Genomic DNA, 24873 nt, shown 5'->3' with positions numbered 1-24873 from the left:
GCTCTTACGAATGCTTTCACTTTGCTCATCGAGTCACTCGCCTGTGTGCTTTGACTCCATGGTGCACCCTTTATTGTTTGTTCACTTCCACCCCCATCCAGGCTGCTCCGTGGTGCATAATTGAAGTCAGTGATTTCCGGTGCACAGCACTGGCACTTAATCATCAACACCAGTGTTTTTCATGAGCACAAGCTAAAGGACACATTCATTTATAGTAGTCACAGGAAGATTAAGCGATTTGCCCAGAATCACAGAATGTTGAGCCTACGCCAAGACTCAAACTTGGTTCCCCAGCTCAGTTGGCAGCTCTGCCATTAGAACACATCCTTTTCCCACTTTCATGGTTAGTAGTTGGTTCTGTTTTAGGCGGCGCTAACAGGAGAAATGGACTGGTGGAAGTTGCCGCATGATGAGAGCAAATTAACCCTTTCGGTGCTGATGACTCCTCCCAGTCGTCATGAGTCACGGTGGGCGTGTGCTGATGATGCCTGGGAGCCGTCATGACCACGCCCGCGATCGGAATGTCTAGCACCGGCGCGGAATTGCAGCCGCAGCCAAGGTGTTAACCACTACTGCTCTTTCTGCATCTGCTTCCCTCACCGTGTCCTCTTTTAACCTCCTCCCACCTGCACCCTCTATATTGCTCCTCACCATGTGCCCGTGTGTGTTTTCCAACTTGCCTCTTTGTTGCTTCCCCTTCCTCCGTGATTCCACCCTTCGTCTTGCTTTCCCACCTGCGTTCTATCCCTACTCGTGCAGTTTCCACTCATGGACTCGATTTATTTATCTATAACTGATCCAACTCGCATTGTTAAGCAAAAAAGCAACAACCTGCTTATTTTCTATACTTACTTTGCATGAATACTCTCTCTCTCCTCCAAGTTCCTCATTGTTCCCTGTACCTCGTCCTCCTTTTACACCTTCCACTTTTATGTCCAGAGAATCATTTGGTATTTTTACCTTCGATGTGTACACAATATGCAGACATTGCTGAGATTCCTTTTTCGGTTGAACAGTGTATATCACATTTCAGTAACACAGTTAAGAGATTCATTGCTCCTTGTACACCTCGCACTATGTCCTTCCTGCAGACCACTTATAGTCAAATACAGCTGAACAAAAAAGGTAGAAAAGTTATTTATAATTTGCATGAAGGGTTATTGTTTGCTGTTTCAAGACTGTCTGGATGCAACCAAAGACAACCCAGCAAAATGCGATGCAGGGCGCACTACGAAATTTGTGTTTATTAATTTAATTGTTTACTTACCTGCAATCATCCATATTCCGGTGTTTACCACCCTCCACCCTGCCTCTCCCCCGCCCCGCCTTTCTGCCCCACGGAAATGCCTCCAAGGGCCGCAGCTGTACAGAAGTACCCGTAAAACAAAGGATATACATGTAGAGCAAAGGTCATGAAAGGGCGAGATTTTGATCGATACCTTATATCTATTGATCCAAACCTCGATCTGGTCGACTGAACCTTTGTTGCCTGTCTGTGAGGAAAGAAAGTGCACCTATTTCCAAGTTAGTTCACCCAATAAAGGACTCTGCTCCCAAAGACCACAAACAACTTCTAGCTTTCAAAAGTTTATTGTAAAGATATGATAAGCTGCAAATACAGGCATCTCAGAATGAGATTCACGAGATACACAGGTCCAATTACATACATGTGCTCTCGAAAAGCCCTCAGACGAGCAACAGAAATCACTAACACAAGTTCTAAGAATAATAAAGCTATCAGCATTGACGCATATCTCTCCTTCATTTAGGTTGGAGGAAAACGCAAAGGTTAGGCTGTCCCTACCCTGCTCTAGATGGTATCCCTACTTAACCAAATCCCAACCTAACAAAGGTGTCAGCAGTGAATGACCCCCAAGGGAAGTCACTCACTCTAAGTCTCTTGGTGAAAACCTATAGTTCTCCAGTCATGACCCCTCTCTGCCTACCCATCCGCTCTCTAAAGGGTCCTCAGGTATCTGCTCTAACTCCACCCAGGGGTGCTGTCCCTAATACAAAACAGTCAACAACATTTGAGACGCCCCTTGCGAGACGCCCCTCACGTGGTGTAGCTTCTGGCTTTTTCCATGATGCTTTGTATTGGGCCTCATACGTTAGAGTTGACCTTGCTTCTCAGACTCTTCTCCGGCCCGCTGATACCCCTCAAACATTCCAGAACCCTCCTCCATGTCTGGGCCGTCCACTGAACAGACCTCTATTCATTCATTTATAATTGGATCCCCCCTTATCCTTTGCAGACAGATATCTGCAGCCAAGAACCCAACTCTCATAGACTTCTAAAAAGGCTTGCAACATTTCTCAGCCCAGACATGTACGTGTAAATCAACGTTAAAACATTTCAGGCCTACAATATTTCTCATTATGATTATAGCATTCAACTTCTTCATTTAATTAATGCATGTTAATACTCTTATTCTATTATTTAGTAAACATCTCTATATATCATGGCCTATTTAATGCAATGACCAAAACATTAATACAATCTGTGTCGTGAAAAGAACCACCTTCCCTCTTAGCTCCAGCTCTGGCCCTGAGGCCTACCACATTCTGCTTTTAACCACATACCATCTTATGTTTTAGCAGCTACACGACATGGATTCAGAAATAATCACGTCTAATAAAGTCATATAATGTCACACATTTCTGTATTAGTTCCACTTCTACTTAAATCTCTACATTAGCTATACATTTAGAATATAATTGCAGATACTATTAGCACTCATGGCATTTCTCCTCATGATTTGTGCTTACTACAGGTAAGTGTGATGTACTCATACATTTAAATCAGTTTGCGCTCTCTCAGTTCCCCCCTTTGATGACCTCTCGGGGTCATCACTAACATTTAAACTGCAGTTATTGCTGGCATTCTCTGCGCTTCCAGAGCCCTCAGACTCCTGTACTGATTATCTTGTATGGCAGCCAATCTCTGCAGCTGTTCTCTTTGGGCCCTTTCTGACCTTCTTGCTCTGTACCATTTGAATACCCTCACCAATCCCCACAATATAATCCCACAGATCAATATTATGATGATAGGCTTTAGGATGTACCAAACAAAGCTTTTGCCTAAGGTGGAAAACCACCCTCCAACTGTACTCATTCCGTGGCCCACCTTTTCCCAGACATTTTCTCTACTCAAGTCTTCGATCTCCTTGTGAATATTAGTTATGTTCTTAATAACTTTCTCAAGGGGCTTCGAATTGTCTGGAATGTAAGTGCAACATTCCTGGACCTTCAAAGCCTTACAGACTCCACCCTCTTTTGCTAATAGGACATCTAATGCAAGACGGTTTTGAAGAACCATAGCCCTTATCGATTGCATCTCTCCTTCTACCAGCATTAAGGACTGAGCAGTGCTGGCAGACAACCTGTCGACAACTGTTGCCAGTCGTCTAATTTTAACATCATTAAGGATTACTCCCAAAAGAGGGAACATAGCTCCAAAGACATCTCCAACCATTTCTGCATCTCCTACATCTCTCCTTCCCCTCGAAGATGTCTTGCCCTCAATGATCACTAAGTCTTGTGCATGATATATTTTGGGGAAGACAATTGCTAGGTAACATGATCCATACCAGTTGTCAGGTAGTCTCACGTAGGCATTTCTTCCACATACAAAATACACATTTGGAATCACTTGCATTCCCTTCAGGAAATCCTTAGTGTAGTACTCTAAATTAAAAGCATGTTCACAGTCAACTTCTCCAACGTATACATTTTCATAATACGTTTTAGCTCGGTGAAGACATAGCTTTCCTCTCTGCGCTTTATCTAAAGCTATTGGACCACTACTACCCTTTCTCTTGTGTGCCTTCTCTTCCTCGGTCCAATCTGTTTTCCATTGTCCTGATTTTTTCAAAATCTTTTGTCTCCTGTAACGATCATCCACCTGCCCTATGAACTTCTTCTCGACTTCTGACACCTTGCATGTCAGGTTATTTCTACGGGCATGTGAAGTATCTAAGGTAATCCAAGGAATGAAGAACTTGGCCAATCTGTCTTCACTCTTCCAGTAGTCCCATTTGTTCATCTGCTTATAATTTGGGACTTCTGGCAACACTGAATCATAATTGGAGAAATAGTATTCAAAACTATCTCTCTCATAAAATATACTAAGCAATAAGCTACATGTAATGCCATATGTCAGAGGGAGGTGATGGTATCTAATACCCTCATCTACAGATGCCGGCAACTGCATGCAGACATAGCAATCCTTAACCTCCATGGCATCCACGTATTCATATAAAAGTTTAGCATAAGCATTTGACCTAAAGTCTCCTTGGGACTCATCTACGTGTAGCCTGCGGGCTTCTGCAGCCAATAACGCTTTCTCTTGAGTGTTTTCCCTTTTCTCACCAGCAACAGTAGGTGTAAGCGTTTCTACAGATTTCACATCAGTTACCTTTACCTCTTCCTCATGTCCCTTTACATAAGAAATTGTTACCACTAAAGCTATTAATATTATCACTCCTACTATTAGTGTACCTATTATACATTTAGCCCTGCGGTTCTGGGTGCCGGCCTCCATTTCGTCAGACAATATGGCTCTCTCTTATCTTAGCAAAAAGTTCTTTTCCTCTCGTTCCTTTACAGTCTCTTTTTAATCCTTTTGTCTTCCGAATCCACACAACTGGAGGCTGACAACCTTCTTCGCAAAAGTCCTTTAACAGTTCAATAAAGACAACCCTAGCCCTTCTCCATCAACTCAAGGGAAGTTCCCTAAAATTCTCTGCTTCCTGGGCGCTAGGTAATCTTCTTTTTCCTGCTTGTTTTATTTACAAAGTCTTTTAACAGTCTACTATTAGGTTAGTGGTTGCAGCTTCAATAGCATAGTTCAGTATTTCCAAACGAAGATTGTGCTCTTCATGTGCAGTTATCGTTGTACCAAAGTCGGGGAATTGCAATTCTGAAAGGAACATGTGTTTTAACTTGCTGAGGCGGGGAGGTCTGGGGAGCATGAATGTTAGTGACCCTTCTTGTTCGACACCGGGTACCAACAGTCGTATTTCCACGGTGATAATGGGCTCAGAACTGGACACCACCACCGCTCGGATCCTCCCTGTCTCCGGTTTCACAGACATTTGTCGCCAGATATGTCCACTCAGGTGTGGAGTATCTTCTGTTAGGCACACGCACTCTTCTTGACCTTCTTCGGTCCGGTGCTTCAGCGCCCTGAGCACCTTCTTCTGGGTCTGAGTCTTCTGATATCGGAGGAAGGGTTAACTCTGGAGTTGACCTCAGGCTAGAGCTCCTTCTTTGCGGCCAATTAGCTTCTCCACGTGCCCTTCTACTCCTTCTCCTTCTTGTCTGTTCTCGCTCTCTTTCAGACCTGTCAGGGTCAGACTCGTACTCCCAGCTGCTTTCTCCTTCTGTAGCGTCTTCTGTTTCGCTGTTGTACTGACCGTCCTCAGCTTGGTCAGACTCGTTCCCTGCTTCCGCTGGCACCTCTACAGCTTGGCTAGCCCCCTCTATGGCTTCTCGGTCCTCTTCTGGACGTCTATCCGAGAGAGGAGCTGTTTCTTCCCGAGGTGCTGGAACCCTTCGCGTATGTGACGCGTGGATCCAATTGGGCAGGCCTCCCACCTTCACAGCTGTATTCGTGATCAGGATGATCTGGAAGGGCCCACGCCAACGAATATCCAAGCAGCTTCTTCTCACATGTTTCTTCACCAGGACCCAGTCCCCAGGGTACAGGTCATGGCACGGGCCCTGGCACGCTGGAACCTCGGCAGCCTGCACCTGAAGGGACACAGAACGCATGGCGTCAGACAGCCCCTTACAATAGTCCAGGATCATATCATCTGTGATATTTAACAGTGCAGTAGCTGGGATAGATGGCAGCCTCATTGCTCTCCCCATTAACACCTCATGTGGTGACAACCCTGTTCTTCTGTCCGGGGTACTACGAAGGCTCATGAGAACCAATGGCAGGGCATCAGGCCAACTCAGGGTCGTTGAGGAACAAACTTTTGCTATTCTGGCCTTGATAGTGCCATTGATCTGCTCGACAATTCCTGAGGCTTCTGGTCGGTAACTGCAATGCAACTTTTGATCTATGTTTAGTGCTACACAAATCATCTTCACAAGCTCGCTGTTAAAATGTGTTCCCCTATCTGATTCCAAAAAGGCCGGCACCCCGAAGCGAGGAATGAGTTCCCTGAGCAGTAACTTGGCCACTGTGAGGGTGTCGCACCTACGTGTAGGGTATGCCTCAACCCATCTGGAGAACACACAAACAATCACCAGGACATAGCGGAGGCGGTTGCACCTTGGCATTTCAATGAAATCTATCTGCATTCGATTGAATGGACCTCCAGACCTTCCTATGTGACTTAGTGCAACTGGTGTTCTTTTCCCTACGTTCAGCTGCTGGCAGGTCACACAACGCTGGCACACTGCTTCTGCTGCTATTCTAAACTTAGGATTGTACCAAGTTTGTCTAAACACTCTCAGCATAGCATCTCTCCCTAAGTGTACGGGACCATGTATGAGTCTAGCCATTGGACTCACCATCTCATTGGGCAACACTGCTCTGCCGTCTGCTGAGACCCAAAAATGGGTCTCACCCATTACACATCCTGCCTTTTCCCATGTTTCTTTTTCAGAATCAGGAGCATTTTCTTGCATGGTTGACAGTTCATCCCAAGTATCAACAGTTTCCAGTATCATGGCTAATTCAGTTCTTACATTTATTCCACCCACTTCCACCTCTGTGAAAGAGTAACCTTGTTCCGCGCAATACCGCGCAACTTCATCAGCATATCTATTGCCTTTCGAAACAAAGTCCTCATTTCTGGTATGTGCGGTGCACTTTACAACTGCGATACTTGCTGGGCATTGCAATGCCTCTAACAACAGGCGCACAAACTCTCCATTGCGAATGGGAGAGCCTGAAGAGGTCATGAACCCTCTTTGAGACCATAACTGCCCGTAATCATGAACTACCCCATACCCATATTGGCTGTCGGTGTATATGGTGACTCGAATTTGATTGCTTGCCAAGCAAGCACGTGTCAGGGCAATAATCTCGGCTACCTGAGCGGAGTGTACTCCTTCCAGGCACCCAGCTTCCACAACTCCAGTAATTGTACAAACTGCATAAGCTGCTCTCAACTGCCCAACTTCGTCTCTTACACATGAGCCATCGACAAAGAAAATTTCATCTGGGTCAGTCAGTGGCTCATCTACGATGTCGGGTCTGGGTTTGGTGCATAGTTCAGTCACATCAAGGCAGTCATGGTCTGTATATTCATCATCATCATCGATATTATTTGGAAGTGGCATCAAGGTGGCAGGGTTCAAAACAGAGCATCTCTTGAGGGTCACATTCTCTGCAGCAAGAATAACTTGCTCATAGCGCGTGAGCCTGCTATTGGTCAGATGCTGTGTTTTGGTCCTGGTCATCAACAGTTCAACAGAATGTGGCACGCACACCTCTAACGGGTGCCCCATGACAATATTTTCACATCTCTCAATGCTGACACCCGTTGCAGCAACGGATTTGAGACATCCGGGCAACGCTGCGGCTACTGGGTCTAAAGTAGCCGAGAAATAAGCAACTGGTCTACGGGCATTCCCATGGATTTGGACCAACACAGACAACGCGCAACCTTCTCTCTCACAACAGTAAAGAAAAAATTGTTTATTGTAATCAGGCATTCCCAATGCCGGAGCACGACACAGGTCCTCTCTCAACTGTAGGAACGCCATCAAACAGTCTTTGTCCCATGGTACCGGATCACTCACCTCTTTGTGCGTCAGTTTTTGCAAGGGCTTTGCTTTCAGTGAAAAGTTCACGATCCACTGTCGGCAATAACCCACCATCCCTAGGAACATCCTGACCTCTCTCTGTGTCTTAGGCGCATTCATTTTCATGATCGCCTCTATCCTGTCTGGTGACACCTTTCGTTTGCCTTTCTCTATTCTGTGTCCCAAGTACTGCACCTCTGTCAAGCAGTACTGCAATTTTCCCGGGGATACCTTGTGCCCATTGGCAGCTAGGTGATTTAACAAAGCAATGGAGTCTTCCCTGCAAGCTTCTTCTGTTTCTGACGCCACAAGGAGGTCGTCTATATACTGGACCAGAACTGACTTCTGGGGCAGCACTAGACTTTCAAGATTTTTCTTCAGAAGCTGGTTAAAGATCGATGGGCTCTCTGTATACCCCTGAGGGATACGACACCATGTTAGGACGCGATTTTCCAGCTTAAATGCGAAAAGAAAATGGCTTTCTTCGTCCAGAGGGATCGAAAAGAAAGCCTGGCAAAGATCGATCACAGTGAACCACTCAGCTTGAAATGGAATCTGAAACAGTATCACTGATGGATTCGGTACCACTGGACAACATGAAACGACTATGTTATTAATCTTTCTAAGGTCCTGCACTATCCGAAATTTCCCATTTGGTTTCTGCAGACCCATAATCGGGGAGTTGCATGGACTACCCACGATTTCTTTCAGTATTCCCTGTTTAATCATGGACTCGATCACGGGTTTTATGCCTGCAATCGTTTCTGGAGTCAATTTATATTGGGGTGTTCTTGGGAACTCAGCATGCGGTTTCACTACAATTTTCACTGGGTCCACCCCTTTGACCAATCCAATCTCTTCCCCAGTGAAATCCCATACTTCTGGTGCCACTGTCTCTCTCAAGTCCCAGGGGAGCTCATCTACTGTTAAAGTAGGGTACAGCTCCACGCATATTCTTGAGTTTGCAACTTTGAAATCGGCGTCATCATCATTGGTCAATACCTCCACTCCCTGAGGTGTACAGTATATAGTACAATTCAATTTACACAACAGGTCTCTCCCTAGCAGACACACAGGACTTGAATCGCAAACCACAAACTGGTGCTCATCGCTGTACTTCCCTATTTTCACCTGTACCGGTTCTGTCAATTGGCTGGTTATTCTCCTGTTTGCGACCCCTACCACCTGTATGGTCTCTCCAGACATGGGCAGGTCTGGAACTGCAGCTGATCTGATCGTGGATCTAGTGGCGCCTGTGTCCACCAGAAATGTCGTAGGGCACCCTGCTACTTCTGCTTCCACATAGGGTCCCCTTTGGTCCACCTCCAAGGCTGCCCCGAGGGTGCAGTCTTCTCTTTCCACTCTCTGTCCGGTCAATGGGTCCACATAATAGCACTCTTCCCCTTCTACAAACAGGGGCATTTGTCTATAGGTCTTACCCATACTCCCTACTCGAGGAGGTTGCGGGAACTGGGCTCGGGGAGGAGCCCCCCCCCCTTTGAGCACCTTTCCTTGGTATGGCGTTACCCCTCTTGTAGGCGCGCTCTGGACCTCCTCCTCCTCTATCTCTTGTTCTCCTATCTCTACATTGTAGGGGCACTCGCGTTTCCAATGCCCCACCTCGTTACACTGGTGGCACCTTGTCGTTTTCTTCAAGGCAGCTATATCTATTCTGGGTCTAAAGGTGGAACTCTCCTCATTGCCCTTGTTCTGGCTGTACTGCTTCTTTCCTCCTGTACCTGTCCCTTGCTGCTGTTGCTGTTGTCCCCCCTTTCCTGCTGCCTGCATCTGTACCACCATCAACTTTTCTTTTAGTTTCTTAGCCTTAGAGTCTATCTCATCACAGCAGTACCTGGCATATCTCAGTATTTCGTCTAGGGGTTTAGTTTGCCAACAAATCGAGTGTTGCTGAATCATTAAACTAATATCCGGTCTCAGTCCCAGGACGAACTTGGACACAAATTGCCCTATGTCTTTTGGATCCATTACATCCAAGCCGCTATACTGTTTAAACGCCTTCAGCAATCTCTCGTAATATTCATGAACTGTCTCTTTGGGTTCCTGTCTTGTTCGGTCTATTCTGACCCAATCTATGTCCTGCATTGGCACTTTCTCTTTCAGCCAAGTCATCACTCTCTCGAATTTTGCCATCACAATCTCGGACGGCCCATTAGTCTTGGCATCTCTCTCTGGCTCCGTTGTGGGCCACTCAGCGCTAACCTTGCATGCTGTCCACAGATCGCCTGGTACTACAATGTCAAACAGCGTGTTCAGATCTATCCAAAGGACCTTTGAGATTTTCACAAATCTCTCCACTTGCTTGTACCACTCCACTGGGTTCTCTCGTAATTTGGGGAAAGAGGTGGTAAAAGCAGCTAAATCTCCCCTACTCCAAGGGACATGTACATAGTTCCCATTTGCAACTTCACGCAAAGGGTAAGCTTCTATTCCCTGTTGTCCTGGTGTCATACCAATCATGCTTCTCCTGCCGGTCCCTTTCTTGGACCACCTCTCTTCCCACTTATCTAGTGCTCTCCATGTCCTTATTCCAGTAATCAGTTCCCTTATGTGCGTTTTCAGCCCAATCGTTCTCCTCTCATCTAGGTCTCGATCTGTATAATGTAGCCTGTGGTTACCCTGTAATGCTTTGGTTCTTGACAAGTCCACCATATATTTGCCTGCTAGTTCGACTAACTTCTCATGGACTGCTCTCGCCTTTCGAGTGATGTCCTTTGCCATATACAGTATTTCATCCTGCTCATACATTTCCATTCTCTCTAAAGGCAGGGTACCATCTACCATGTCATCCAGGTCTGACCTTAAACTGGAGACATCGAGTCTCTTGGCTTTTATCTCAGCTCGCAATATGTCTTTTGAAGTGGGCTCACTGGTCTCCCTACCATCCCAACTTCGAGCTCTGCGTTTGGGCTCGGGAGAGTTAATGGGTGCCCTCCCTTGCTCCCATCTCTCCAGGTCCCATGCTCGGCCATCCGATCTTGGAAGGTGATGGAACACGGGCCTGTTACCCCCACTCTTTCTCTGCCCACTCTCTTCTTCTTCTCTCCTCTCACCGCACACCTCTCTGTTATTTTCCCTCTGCTCTCTACTCCCTCTTTGCCTAGTATCGCTCAGTATCTGATACGATCCTTCCTGGTTCCCCATATTCCCTGGGCTGCGCTCATTTCCGTCATCACAGGGACTATGATGCGACCTCTCACAACTCCCATTCAGTTCTCTGGTGCCGGGCACACAGTGTGGACACTTAAAGCTGTTTCTGTACTCTTGCGCTCTCCTCTCCCCTTCACTGAGTATTGGGCGCGCCACCCCTTCACTCCCGGGGCCCCTGTTTTCCAGGTCTGTTCCATCTCCTCTCCGGGCCCAATGGGTGACTCCCCTACTCCCTCTACAGTCCCACTCCGGGCTGCTCTCCCCAGCCCCGCAGTGAGTCCGAGCTCGGCTGTCCTGACTTTCCCTTTCAGCTTCTGCAGCTATGATGCACTTCTGAGCCTTCACTGCCTCATCCCACTGCTTCATGTACTCATTTAGCTCTTGAAAGGATTTTCGTCCAGATCCCCTCAGATCCATTGGCCATCTAGGGCCCCCAGGATCTCCTCCTGGGTCCCCTGCTGTGTGCATCGGGGTACTCCACTCTCTGGGTATCGGCATCTGACTTGGGGAATTGATCGTATCGTTCCTTCTTGCCTTCTCTGCTCTTTCTCTGTCCTTCCGTACCCGTTCTTCCCCTCTTGCTCTCTCTTGGTCATATATCGATATTATAGGACCTATGGTAACAGGTACCTGTAGTGCATCTGGTAATGGGTAGGATGTGGCGCTTTCCGTTTCCGGCGCTCTTTGTACCACAAACCTCCCGACTACCTGTTGCACCTGACTAGGCTGGGACAGCTCTTTCTTTGGCTCAGGATCCCACTCTGAACTGGGAAGCGGTCTATGCTCTCCTGCATTGCCCCCCTTTGCTCCTTCACTATTCTCGACCTCTCCCCCTGCTCTATTATACGGGGGTGGCCTGTCTGTCAATAATCTGTTTATCAGGCTATCCTCTGTTTCGCTCTCATCATCTTCTTCCAGGGGACTTTTATTTACTGGCGCCTCTAACACTGGGTACAGTTTATTTACTTCCATGTTATGCACTCTCCATCTTTTAGCATCCGCATCCCACCTGGCATCCTGTACTGCCCTTACCGATCGTTTCACCCTTTCTTGTCGTCTGTTCATATTCTTTTCATGCGCTGCCCTAATCCATGCATCAAGAGCTTCAAACTGGGTCGGTCTAGGCAAGGGTCTTTTTGAGGTCATGACTGATTTTAATCGATGTAACACCTCTAATCTGAACGTCCCGTACTTCGGGAACGTCAGTTCCTCATTTCCTTCAGTAATCTTACTCCACTCTGATATCCAAAGGATCGTATGCAGCCCAACATTTACTGCCATATAACGAGCTGGCGTACCCTCCGGCGGGGCTTCTTCCCCTTCATACGATCCCGCTTCTCTTTTTTAAACACTGCTTTCAGCCATTTAAAACACTTCATAATTATGCGCACAAAATCCAGCCTCGCTATTCTGTTTACTTCCTGATGACAATCCACCAATCCTGTCGCGGCTTTGCTAGCTTGGCCTATCGCAGCGCGGTCTTTCTCCAGTCGGCCAATCACGTCGCGACCCTGTCTGACGTCTTCGCTAGCTGGCCTATCACAGCGCGGTCTTTCTCCGGTCGGCCAATCACTGCGCGACACCACCTGACGTCACTTTTCTCCGCTTCGCAGCAGCACCCCTCCTTTCTCAACTCGTCTCCCGGTTATGCATGCGTCCCATTCATACACCGAAAAATGACTACTTCCGACCAAGCGGTCACTTCTCTCGACTGTACGTCCACAGTCTATCTGTAATTGTCAACACAACTGACGAGATGTCTATCGTCTCTCTGATAGGTTGCTTACACACACAGTAACTTCCGACCAGCGTCCGTTACTCACGCACTCACTCTTACGGTCCCCCTATCTCGGTCTTTCGGGTGATCAATGGTACCTCATGACCCCCTTCACACTAATTGACAATTACTCTGGGTGTCCGATACACCCGAACCACTTAAGCTCTCCTTGAACTTAAGATTTCCACCGGTTGCGCGCGCTCACAACCTGTTCCACAGTTACTCTACAGACATTCAACTCCGCCAGACATTACAACATAGATACAATACAAAACACCGCAATCTAACACGCATAACCCTTTATACTCACTCTCGACCGATACTGCTGCTTTTTCTGTCTCACGTCATCCGGATCTTCTTCGGCGGGCTGTTCTTCCGATCATCGATCTCTAGGGGCCTTGGGGTAAGCTAACCTGGCCTAGGTCACCGTCCTCAAGAAGGCAACCATCCTCTGCTACCAACTGAAAGGGCGAGATTTTGATCGATACCTTATATCTATTGATCCAAACCTCGATCTGGTCGACTGAACCTTTGTTGCCTGTCTGTGAGGAAAGAAAGTGCACCTATTTCCAAGTTAGTTCACCCAATAAAGGACTCTGCTCCCAAAGACCACAAACAACTTCTAGCTTTCAAAAGTTTATTGTAAAGATATGATAAGCTGCAAATACAGGCATCTCAGAATGAGATTCACGAGATACACAGGTCCAATTACATACATGTGCTCTCGAAAAGCCCTCAGACGAGCAACAGAAATCACTAACACAAGTTCTAAGAATAATAAAGCTATCAGCATTGACGCATATCTCTCCTTCATTTAGGTTGGAGGAAAACGCAAAGGTTAGGCTGTCCCTACCCTGCTCTAGATGGTATCCCTACTTAACCAAATCCCAACCTAACAAAGGTGTCAGCAGTGAATGACCCCCAAGGGAAGTCACTCACTCTAAGTCTCTTGGTGAAAACCTATAGTTCTCCAGTCATGACCCCTCTCTGCCTACCCATCCGCTCTCTAAAGGGTCCTCAGGTATCTGCTCTAACTCCACCCAGGGGTGCTGTCCCTAATACAAAACAGTCAACAACATTTGAGACGCCCCTTGCGAGACGCCCCTCACGTGGTGTAGCTTCTGGCTTTTTCCATGATGCTTTGTATTGGGCCTCATACGTTAGAGTTGACCTTGCTTCTCAGACTCTTCTCCGGCCCGCTGATACCCCTCAAACATTCCAGAACCCTCCTCCATGTCTGGGCCGTCCACTGAACAGACCTCTATTCATTCATTTATAATTGGATCCCCCCTTATCCTTTGCAGACAGATATCTGCAGCCAAGAACCCAACTCTCATAGACTTCTAAAAAGGCTTGCAACATTTCTCAGCCCAGACATGTACGTGTAAATCAACGTTAAAACATTTCAGGCCTACAATATTTCTCATTATGATTATAGCATTCAACTTCTTCATTTAATTAATGCATGTTAATACTCTTATTCTATTATTTAGTAAACATCTCTATATATCATGGCCTATTTAATGCAATGACCAAAACATTAATACAATCTGTGTCGTGAAAAGAACCACCTTCCCTCTTAGCTCCAGCTCTGGCCCTGAGGCCTACCACATTCTGCTTTTAACCACATACCATCTTATGTTTTAGCAGCTACACGACATGGATTCAGAAATAATCACGTCTAATAAAGTCATATAATGTCACACATTTCTGTATTAGTTCCACTTCTACTTAAATCTCTACATTAGCTATACATTTAGAATATAATTGCAGATACTATTAGCACTCATGGCATTTCTCCTCATGATTTGTGCTTACTACAGGTAAGTGTGATGTACTCATACATTTAAATCAGTTTGCGCTCTCTCAGTCATACTCACAAAACTCAACTATTCATCCACCCTTACTGTTCCATGTTCCTCCTTGTATCCTGTGCTCCACCAAGCTTCGTGCCTCCTTCCTTCTTGTTTCCTGTGGTCCATTGTTTCTACTTCTTTGTTCTTTCTTGTGCCCTCCGTCTCCAATATCCTTCCTGCCTCTGGTATTTTTACCTATTTTGACAATTGTCTGTTTATCTTTCCAAATGTGTTTTGATTTGTCATTAAGGTGGGCTCTCTCTTAACGTGGACCTTATATCACATGGGTATGGATCTTGATATCCTCTTTTACTCACTAGAGCTTTCGTGAGAGGTACTTTTGGGAACTGTGAGATCACTAGACTGCGAAGGACTTGAATCTCCAGGGCTGCAGGTCTTAAGCACCAATTCAACACTCCAGTCCACTCTTAGTCCAATATGACAAGAGTTTTGGGAGCTTTTCAGGATACCTACATAAAGCAAATTTACATACAATGAATCTAATTGGAACATGTTTACACATTAACAGACTACCCTATAAGTCTGGCATGGATGTAGTCACATGCTGTTTTCAGAATAAAACCCATTTGACACACTAATTTGCTTTTCAGGGCCACCCTGGACGAGAAGGACCAGCGGGCGAGAAAGGCATTCAGGTAAAAATAAACTGCTGTGAGCACTTTCCTAAGCTGAAGGAAGTGCCCTTTAGTGCCATGTTGCTATTGTTCTCTTGTTTAATCTCTATGCCAAACAAATCAGCCACACAGTTATTGCATACGGACACATGAATACAAAGAAAAGGTGCACAGAATGTAACATCCATAGGAAAATCATCACATATATGCATTTTGTTTACATGATTATATTCTTCTATCTTTTAAAATTATAAAGGAAACTCCCAGACATATTTCTCACCTTTTGATAGCTTGGTTCCCTAAAGTACCATGTCTTATGTCATTATAGCTTCTTTTCTGGCAGTCCCAATCAAGCATTTTCAGAGGGAAGTATATTGAATGTCTGTGTTTTGAGCTCCAGCCAAAAACAAGACACTAGATTTGAAATCTGGATTTTGAGAATTTACCCTTAGGCTCCTCAACCTCAGATGTGATCTTGTGGAACCCACTGCCACTCGGAGATAATAACATGTGTCGATTAGCACTTAGAAACCATCTGAGGTGGTTGTAAAAACAATGTGATGATCTGATAAAATCGCAAGACGGATGTCTGACATAATATAGCAAAATAAAGGCGCAAAACATAATTATGCCTATTTTTATTTTACGAAAATCTAGAAAGATGGTTTTCCTGTCGTAATCTTTTCTTCTTGTGTGTCCCACCTCAGAAACAATGCAGTAGCTTTTGTAGTTAGAACTTTCTGCAACAGGAAACTTTGTGATAAACCTGTGTAATCTTTGTCAAATTTGCAGAGATTTCATAAAAAGTCCCAATAGTTTTATTTCTGTAGGCTTGGTGGTAGAGAAGACTTGAGGAAACCATGATGGAACCATATGTTTGCCATCTCCTCGTCCCTGCCCGCAAGTAGAAACTAATAATAAGTCGTTAAGTTTACTGCACTCTTACCTAAATTACTTTTAGACAGAACTCATCTCACAGTTAATATTACACAGTATTATTCAATCATATGTGTTAGTCCTTCTATCACTCCTAGAAGGATGACTGACTTTTCTGTCCTGGTTGAATTCAAGCATGTGAACCACCGATTCGTTAGTGAAATAACCCAGGCCAAAGGACTGACAGCCCAGTTATGGTGGTCATAGACTGATTGCCCAGTTAAGGTAGCCATGGACTGATTGCCCAGATATGGTAGCCTAGCCATGGCCTGATAGCTCAGTTTTCATAACCAAGGACTGATAGACCAGTTATGGTAGCCATGGACTGACTGCCCTTACCTCTCATAAGCAACCTTACTGTGTAAAATGCACAGCTACAACAGTTATCATCCAGTTTCTTATGCAAAAGTTTGTTTGTTTCAGGGGCTTCCAGGTTCTGCTGGTCCTATTGGCTACCCTGGTCCTCGTGGTGTTAAGGTAAGTGTTGACAAGTTCCTTGTTTTTCTACTGTGACAACTTAACTGTGAGTGTTCATTTTCTTTTTCCAGTAATATTTAGCCTTACAAATTTTGACATTTGAAAGTTTATAGTCTGTACGGAATATCAGAAAGTGTGGGATATGGCCCTGGCCAAGGGGTTAACTCAAACAGAAATGTCCCCGTTAAAATGGGGTTTTCAACTGAGCAGGCCAGGCTGACGGGTTTGTGGGTGGATTAAGATGGTTCAGCTTCTAAAGGTTGGTGGATATAAACACACTTGAAGTATATATCAACACCAGTTTTGCAGGTAGTTCTTTTCCCTGAATACTATCCTAAATATTTTCTTGAAAAGGGCAAGGCTACATTTGTATTCATGGTGTAAATGGAAAAGGAACAACCTCATTTTTTGGGGGGTTGTGGAAGTAATTTCTTCACTGAAAAAATATTTTATTTCCGTGGGGAAACAATAAACGTGCAAAGTGTGAACCCACTTTTATGTTACACATCTGAATGAATGGATTCTTTTCGAATTCCACAAGAGTAAGAAATCTGGTATAAATTTTCAGTTTGTATCCTGGACCATTGAAGATTCAGGTCCTACGTGTGTTAAATCACTAGAAGGTCCTCTAGGGGCATATTAGCAAGGGCCATATCGCAGCTTTAGCGGCACTTTTTGCAGCTAAAGCGGCGATATTTTTATCGCCCTATTAGCAAGCTGTCGCTAACAGCGGTTAGCAACAGCTTTTAGGCGATAGCGACTGACAGCAGTCGCTAACACAGCTATCGCCTATTGTCACTATAATCTAACGCCTGCTAAAAACATGACTTACCTGTTTATCCAATGGGAGGTGGATTTTCAGGTTAAGTCCTCATTGGCGTTAATGTGTGAATATCTCTGGATTTCCAGCGATATTCACGCATTTCGCCACTATCGCTGGATATTTTAGCACAATGGAGAAAAACGTTGCTAAAAGCATGTTTTCTCCGCTTACATATCCAGCGATAGGCAGCGATAAAAAAAATGCGCTAAGCGCATTTAGCGATAAATATTGCTATTTCTTGCTAATATGCCCCTCGATTGTTAAAGCACACACACTAAATACCCCCACTCGCCCCTGTTGGTTCTATTCTAAAGATATTATCCATCTGAAACAGAAGAAAGTGAAACTTTTTGCATAGAAATGTGGACACACCGATGCCCACTGTATAAAACACTGCTCTATGGGCATACCGGGGTAAAATGGGTTGGGGCAGAGACCTACAGCTAAAAATGCAATTAAAGTTTTTTTTCGAAGATCTGAGTGGGTTGCTACATTTCTATATTTTTGAAATAGTGTTGCTCAATATTAATAAAATTAATAGCAAAATATATTTTGGCTCCTATATTATTATGAGGCAGATGATTTTCGTCTAATCTTTCAATCACAGAGTATTAGAGGTGAAGCATAACCCCTATTAACTATTTCACCCATTTTAAATTCCGGTAATACAAACTTCTACAATACATGTAACTTATTTTGTTGCCTCATATCCACCATCCAGGTAGTTCATATGGATCTTATTCCTCCCCATCTGAACGGAGGAATTAAACTCTGTGATATCCAGTGAACTCCAGCCCCTGAATCTTTGAACACATTATCATAACAGTGGTTGTTTTACATGTGTTTTTACGATTATTCTTGTATACTCTTGCAGGTTATAAAGTTATCTAAAGGTACTAATGATACCTGCAATTATTTATGAAAATTAAATCAGCTTGTATTCAATATACGATCATTGTAGAATCTAATATGTGGGCTGGAGTTATCTAAAACAACGCATAGAAATCTGACATGATTCTCTGGCAGAATTGTCAACAGTGAGCAATCTACCTTTGTATATGATTGTTGTTTTCTTGAAATCTCACAATCTGCTCTGGTTTTCTCTTTCCTTAGGGTGCTTTTGGAGTCAGGGGAGTGAAGGGCAGCAAAGGAGAAAAGGTAAGAATATGAGATAGGGGACATATTATCAAGGCGGGCGATATGAAGTTATCGCTGCTTTTGCGGCCTTTTTTGGCCGCCAAGAGGCGATAATTTCATCGCCTTATTAGCAAGCTGTCGCTAACATCAGTTAGCGACAGCTTTGAGGCGATAGCGAGCGGTTTGGGGCCCACTTTGCATGTCAGCGATATTTATCGCTAATGACATGCAAAGTGGGTGTACCCAACCTGTTAGTGACTGAAAGCAGTCGCTTACATCGCTATCGCCTATTATCAACACAGGCGTAGCGTTAAAAAATTTGCGCTAAGCGCGAGTATCGCTGAAAACGAACGCCTGCTCAGAACAGTTCTTAACGTGTATATCCAATGGGAGTTGGATATTCAGGTTAAGACCCATTGGCGTTAATGCCTGAATATTGCTGGATTCCCAGCGATATTCACGCATTTCGCCGCTATCGCCAGATATTTTATCGCTTTAGAGATAAATGTTGCTAATAGCACGTTATCTCTGCGATAAAATCCGGCGATAAAAAATATCGCTAAGCCCATTTAGCGATAAATATCGCTAGTTGTTGATAATACACCCCAAATTGTTTTCTGAGCCATTGAGACTTTTCGCCAAATAAGCTTGTCTCTGTAGGGTGGGATGGGGCCATCATTTCTGTGTAGCTTTCCAGTATGTTTTCGGACTGCCAGTCCTTGGATGAGAGACATTTCCCATAATCCACTGCCCTCACAGCAGTACGTTTCAACTGATTGGAAACATGTATGTGTAATGCCATAAACGTGTCTAGGCCATACTCTGGTTGCTGGAACCAGAGATGGAGAAACTCATTTTCACTATGTGGAAGATGACTTTGTGAGAGAAGAATCAAATATGATCATCTTCTGACTGGCTATCTACCATGTCATTGGGACATCAAGTTTACAGCCAACATGAGAAGTCTTGTTTGGGGTTACAAGGATAATCAGAAGTTACTAGGCACCAACCGAATCAATGGCGGCAATATACTTCTTGTGTCCTGGGACATCCATACTGAGGAACCTGAAACTGAACAAGTACAACATGGAGTCCCATTTATATCTAAGGATAGCGAGGCAGAGCAGTCCAAGGCTGACTCAGGGAGGTGCTGTGGACTACAGAGTCAGAAATCAGGAGCTCACACAATACCCTGCAAATGGCAATGTCCAGAGAGTGCTTTTAATTTAAAATGAAAAAATACTGTAATGCACACTTAGCTAAATACTACACATAAAATAACAAATGTAACAATCGTTTTACTGCCTACAAGGTAAATAAATATCCTCGAACGGTAGTCGCAGATTAATCAAGTTAACATTTTTACGAAGATTACATCATATGCAATAAAATGTGTCTAAGTATGTCGCTGGAATTTAAGAGATGCAATTCGCCAGGTGCAAACTTTATGTATTTGGACTGAGAATGCATGACAGTCCAAGAATATTGGCTTGACATTAGAAGAGCAGTGTTTTAAGTGTTTGACGCTGAGATAACACTAATTTAATTAGAGTCCCTTCTGGGGCCTTCCCAGAACCTTCCCAAAGTTTGATCACTATGAGAAGCATCACCATAAACTGGGGTAGGAACCCTGGCCCAAAGAGTGTACACTGGCTAAAGGATCAGTCTTTTTGTAATGAACAAGATGAAGTATTCATGTCACTTCTTCCACACTCCTTCTAATTAGATCTTACCTTTGTGAGAGGGCAAGCACCGTTGATGATACCACTCACCGCATAGATTTAAATATACAGTTAACATAGTAATCTAACCTGTGACATGATAGGAATAAGTTATGCTAATTCTTCGTCTGTAATTAAATTCACCTATTCTGTCATTCTGGAATTATAGATTGTGGATTATGGAGACTTGTACTACAGCTTGATGTGGATGTCAACAGTATATTATCTATGTTGCTAGTGCAAGTAATTTTGTAATGTAAATGTAAATGTGGGTGTACTTGTAAACCGCACTGTGACTACATGGAGTATCCTGGCGCTGAAGACCGCTGGGGAACCCGTCCTGGTTTTCCCTGTGAGATGGTCTCTTTCTGGGTATCTCCAAGGTGAAACCAGGCATCCCCGGCATCAGTGGGGGGGCCGTTGTAGAGATGAGGCAAGCTTAATGCCCAGAGTTGCCGAGTGTGTTCCCTGGTTAGAGTAGGTACCAAGGCGAGAATTATGGAGTCCGTTTTGACCCTGGTCCATGACCCTGCCGCGTCGGAACTTGAACCCTGGTCCCAGGCCGTTCTCTGCTTACGGGTATGCCGCCTCTAACCAGTGAGCCACACCACTCCTCTAACCAGTGAGCCACACCACTCCTGCGTATTGTTGAAAATGATAAATAAAATATAAAAATAAAATTACAAATTTGTGCAAAATTACTGTAGGCAACATATTTTCAGAACATCTATTAAGGGCCTCACAAGATTTACTAGGGTGAAAATCAGCCTCACTAAAGATCTATCTCAGAGGGTAACTAGCCCCAAAAACCTGGACCCTTTTAGTAATCTCGAGTTCCCATGCAAATAAAATACCCACCTGTAGCTTTAATAAAATTAGCCCCAATTTTTTAATTATTGCCTTTTACATATGCAGTTTATTAACAAAAGTACAGGCATACAAGCATGCTCTTCACAATGCACAGCGTAGGTGCAATGCTTTGAATGAAACTCTTTATCATTATTAAAAACAAGCTTTTTCATTACACTAGTTTCCATCTTTGAGAGGTAAAGCACATACAAGTAGACCTAAATGTAATATAAAATTACCTCTAGAGGCACTGGCATATCCAATGGGCAGACCTAAATGTCAACACAGCACATAACCTTTCCCTGTATGGGCAATTTTTACCAGAGTTCATTTTCACAGCTTGCGATCATAGTTGTTTATGTTGGTTATGTCGCAACCAGAAGGAAAGTGATTTTATTTTCATTCATTCATTGAAACTTTATTTCAGCTATTACAGCCATAAAAGAACATAAAAGGAAGCACAGTTTTTAACAACCTCTTAAAAAAGATCAAGAAAGTAGTCAATTTGCAAGTACAAAGATAGATAGTACACAAACAAATGTGAGTTCACTTTTAGGGAACTTGGCCAATAAATATACATCACTATGAGAAATGTGATTTTCTATAAATATCTTAAAAATATAATTTAACACCTAAATATTAAAACCAGATAAAGAATTTCATATAAAAATATAGCTAAAGCCCATCATCAACTAGCAGCCATTTGGTATATTTCAGTGAATTAATCAACCAGTGCCTACACAAATAACCATAGGTCTTGCGTGGCCCTTGAAGAATAAAGGTGAGTAAGCGACAGGTGTTATAAATTCTCATAGCAGTTTTCAAGGAAATGCCTATGCTTAGACCACATTGCAAATAAAAATGTTGAGATCACAACAACAAAAACCGGATCAGTGTCTGTTTATAAAATTCTAAGAAATTCTGTATAATTTCTAATGCCCAGGTTTCTGCAAAGTTGGATCACCCACTTAGATCTGGGGCTCTTATTACCCGGACAGAAAAAAACACGTGAATCACGGTTTCTTCCTCCACTAGACACCCAGGGCAAGGGCGGCCTATACTGACCACCCACCTATTGGTTCGGGCGTTTAGTGGGAGCGTCCCATATCTAAATTACAGGAACAGTTTTTTGGCTAAAACAGGTTGTATGAAGTCTATCACTTGCTCAAACTTATATTGACACTTTGAATCAAGAAACCCATATGTAAGGCTGGAAGGGTCGACCGTCTGTACAATGCGTGACAGGTTGTATTCCTTCATGGCACTTTCTAGTGATCTTTTGAAATTTCTGCACATGTTACTTCGGGTGCAGTCCATAGATCTTCCGTACCCATTGCTTTAAATGTGTCCCTAATAAAAGCCAACTAGGGAATTCTACCCACCCCCAATGTGGACAGTACCACTTTTAGTTTGTCCCTATAATGGGCCAATTCTGGGGTGCTCCACAGCCGTCACCAGTACATCAGTGGACGCGAAGATATTAGATCCGCGGTATGCAGCGTTTAGAACGCAAGCATTACCACGGAATACCTTTACAACGCGGGCGTAACAACAAAAGTTGTTACCACGCATTGCGCTGGGGGCGCTCAAGGATAGTAAATGATTTAATTTACTATCCCAACACCTTCCCTACTATCCACGGGGACTGGTGTTGGAATAGTAAATTAAATTAATCAATTTTGCGCCCCCCAGCGCAATGCGTGGTAACAACTTTCGTTGTTACGAACGCGTTGTAAAGGTATTCCGTGGTAATGCTTGCGTTCTAAACGCTGCATACCGCGGATCTAATATCTTCGCGTCCACTGTTGTAAAGGTACGCGTTGTCAATGTATGCGTTCTAACGTCATACATCCTAGATCCGCTATAGGGCAGATGCCCAGATCCATTCTCACTGGTACTAGGGGTGCATTTTTGGGCAGACTTAAGATCTGTCTCATAAAACTATTTTCAGTTGCTGTGAGGACATTCGCTGGACAGTGCCCCCACAGTTCTGCCCCATATAAGGTAGATCCCCTAGCTTGTTCTTTAAAAATTTCTACTGGTGGGCTTATGGCCTTTAGAGCAGAGGTTTTATGAAGTTTTAAAATCCCCTCCGATGGCCGGGGTTAATTTTAAATTAGCCTTATTGATTTGTGAGCCCCACTCATTTTATCATCAGGGTAAGTCCTAAGTAATGAAAGTTTGAGACCCTATCTAATGGTCTACCATCCATTCTAGGGTGTGGGCAGTTGACAGAATTTGCGTTAAAAAACATATATTTTGTCTTTTTGATGTGAACCACCAGATTACTACTCTTGCAAAAAAAGTATTTTCATTTTCTTGTACTTTAGCACCATTAACAGCTGTTGGCATTAAGCTACTCACTGGTGCTTCTGACTTCCATAATCACCCAACAATCTCCCTGCATTGCCTGTTCTTTGGCGTGGGGCTACACTGATTTGCACACCGCTCTACTGCTTGTTTAAAAATGTTGCTGGCTCTCCTTAATACATATGTGTTAGTAAGAGGAGTGGGTGCAGGCTGTTTCCAGAGCGAGAGGTCACAATGGTCGAGACTTGCCCAGCCTCTCATAATCTGACCTAAACCCTCTGACTTCTCAACAAACTTTCTTGAGGGCTGAGCTTTGGAATGTGCTATGGTCTCACGGAGAGCCTTCCCCACCATGGAACACTTTTCCAGTAAAGCCACAATCTGCCTAGTGAATTTTTGGTGTGATCTGCTTCAAGGCTGCTAACTGAAAAGTATGTGGTCTCCATAGGATTATTCGTAGCTGGCTGGTGACCTCATCCCCCAGCCAGCTCCTGATGATGTCGAAAAGATGCACTCGTACAGTAGATTACATTTGGGGTATGTCAGTATTTTAGCTATTCGGTCTTCTATCTTTCAAGGATTCTTTTAAGTTCTATCTGCCTATGCAGAGGTATTTCAGTGGTGGTAGATAATTCTGCAGTTTGTGGGTCCCTCAATCAGTCATGAGATGCTTCCTTAATTCACCATCAAACTATCATTAAGACAAACCAGCCAACTGTCTACCCTACTGCTCCTGGGTCGGATATACTAGGTTGGAAAGAAGTAATATAGTGAATCTTCAGAAAGCAGACCACATTAACTCTCTGTGCATGTCTCATCCAACCAAGGAATTTCCCATTCACTCTCTAAAATTTGGAGGGCTCACCAGCTGAAAACTGGAGACAGATATGTGATCGGTTCCTATTTTTCAGGCCAGGATCTTACCCTGCCCTAATTAACAGGGAGGTGCTAACAACAGCTCGTAGATTTCATAACATCTCCCCTTTCCAGCAACAGGAGAATCCATTTGGGAGTCTCATGCTAAAAAAGAGATCAATGGTCTAAAATGAATAAAACTGGGTTTTTCACTGTAGAACCCACTTTACTAGATCCATCTATTAAACCCATCCACTCGATAAATGATGGTCTAGTCTGGGTTCACAATTACAGCCATTGGGCTGTAGGCACCTGGGACTAGAGACACTGTACCCTCCTATTGTGATAGAGGAATGTATTTGCTCCAGCTGTAGAGGAAGAATGTACGACATTACAACGCATGCTTTTACCACGCATGCTTTTACATCGCGAGTTTTACAACGCATGCCTTTACAACGCATAGTGCTTTGGGGCGCTGGATAGTGAATTATTTAATTTACTATTCCAACTCCAGTCCCTGTGGATAGTAGGGAAGGTGTTGGATAGTACATTAAACCTATTCCTT

At 44.1% G+C, this 24873-nt stretch overlaps 1 protein-coding gene across 1 annotated transcript in view; it reads left to right on the top strand.

Annotated features, from left to right (window-relative positions):
- Nucleotides 1-24873, top strand: part of COL5A3 (collagen type V alpha 3 chain) — a 598884-nt gene that overhangs the window by 387339 nt on the left and 186672 nt on the right. Inside the window, exons 26-28 of the mRNA XM_078650321.1 lie at nt 15177-15221; nt 16560-16613; nt 18550-18594. Of these exons, the coding sequence (XP_078506447.1) occupies nt 15177-15221; nt 16560-16613; nt 18550-18594 (144 nt within the window). The remainder of the gene's footprint in view (nt 1-15176; nt 15222-16559; nt 16614-18549; nt 18595-24873) is intronic.

Source organism: Lissotriton helveticus, chromosome 1_1, assembly GCF_964261635.1.
Source record: "Lissotriton helveticus chromosome 1_1, aLisHel1.1, whole genome shotgun sequence".
NCBI classification, from domain to species: domain Eukaryota; kingdom Metazoa; phylum Chordata; class Amphibia; order Caudata; family Salamandridae; genus Lissotriton; species Lissotriton helveticus.
This window is presented reverse-complemented; position numbering and strand designations above follow the sequence as displayed.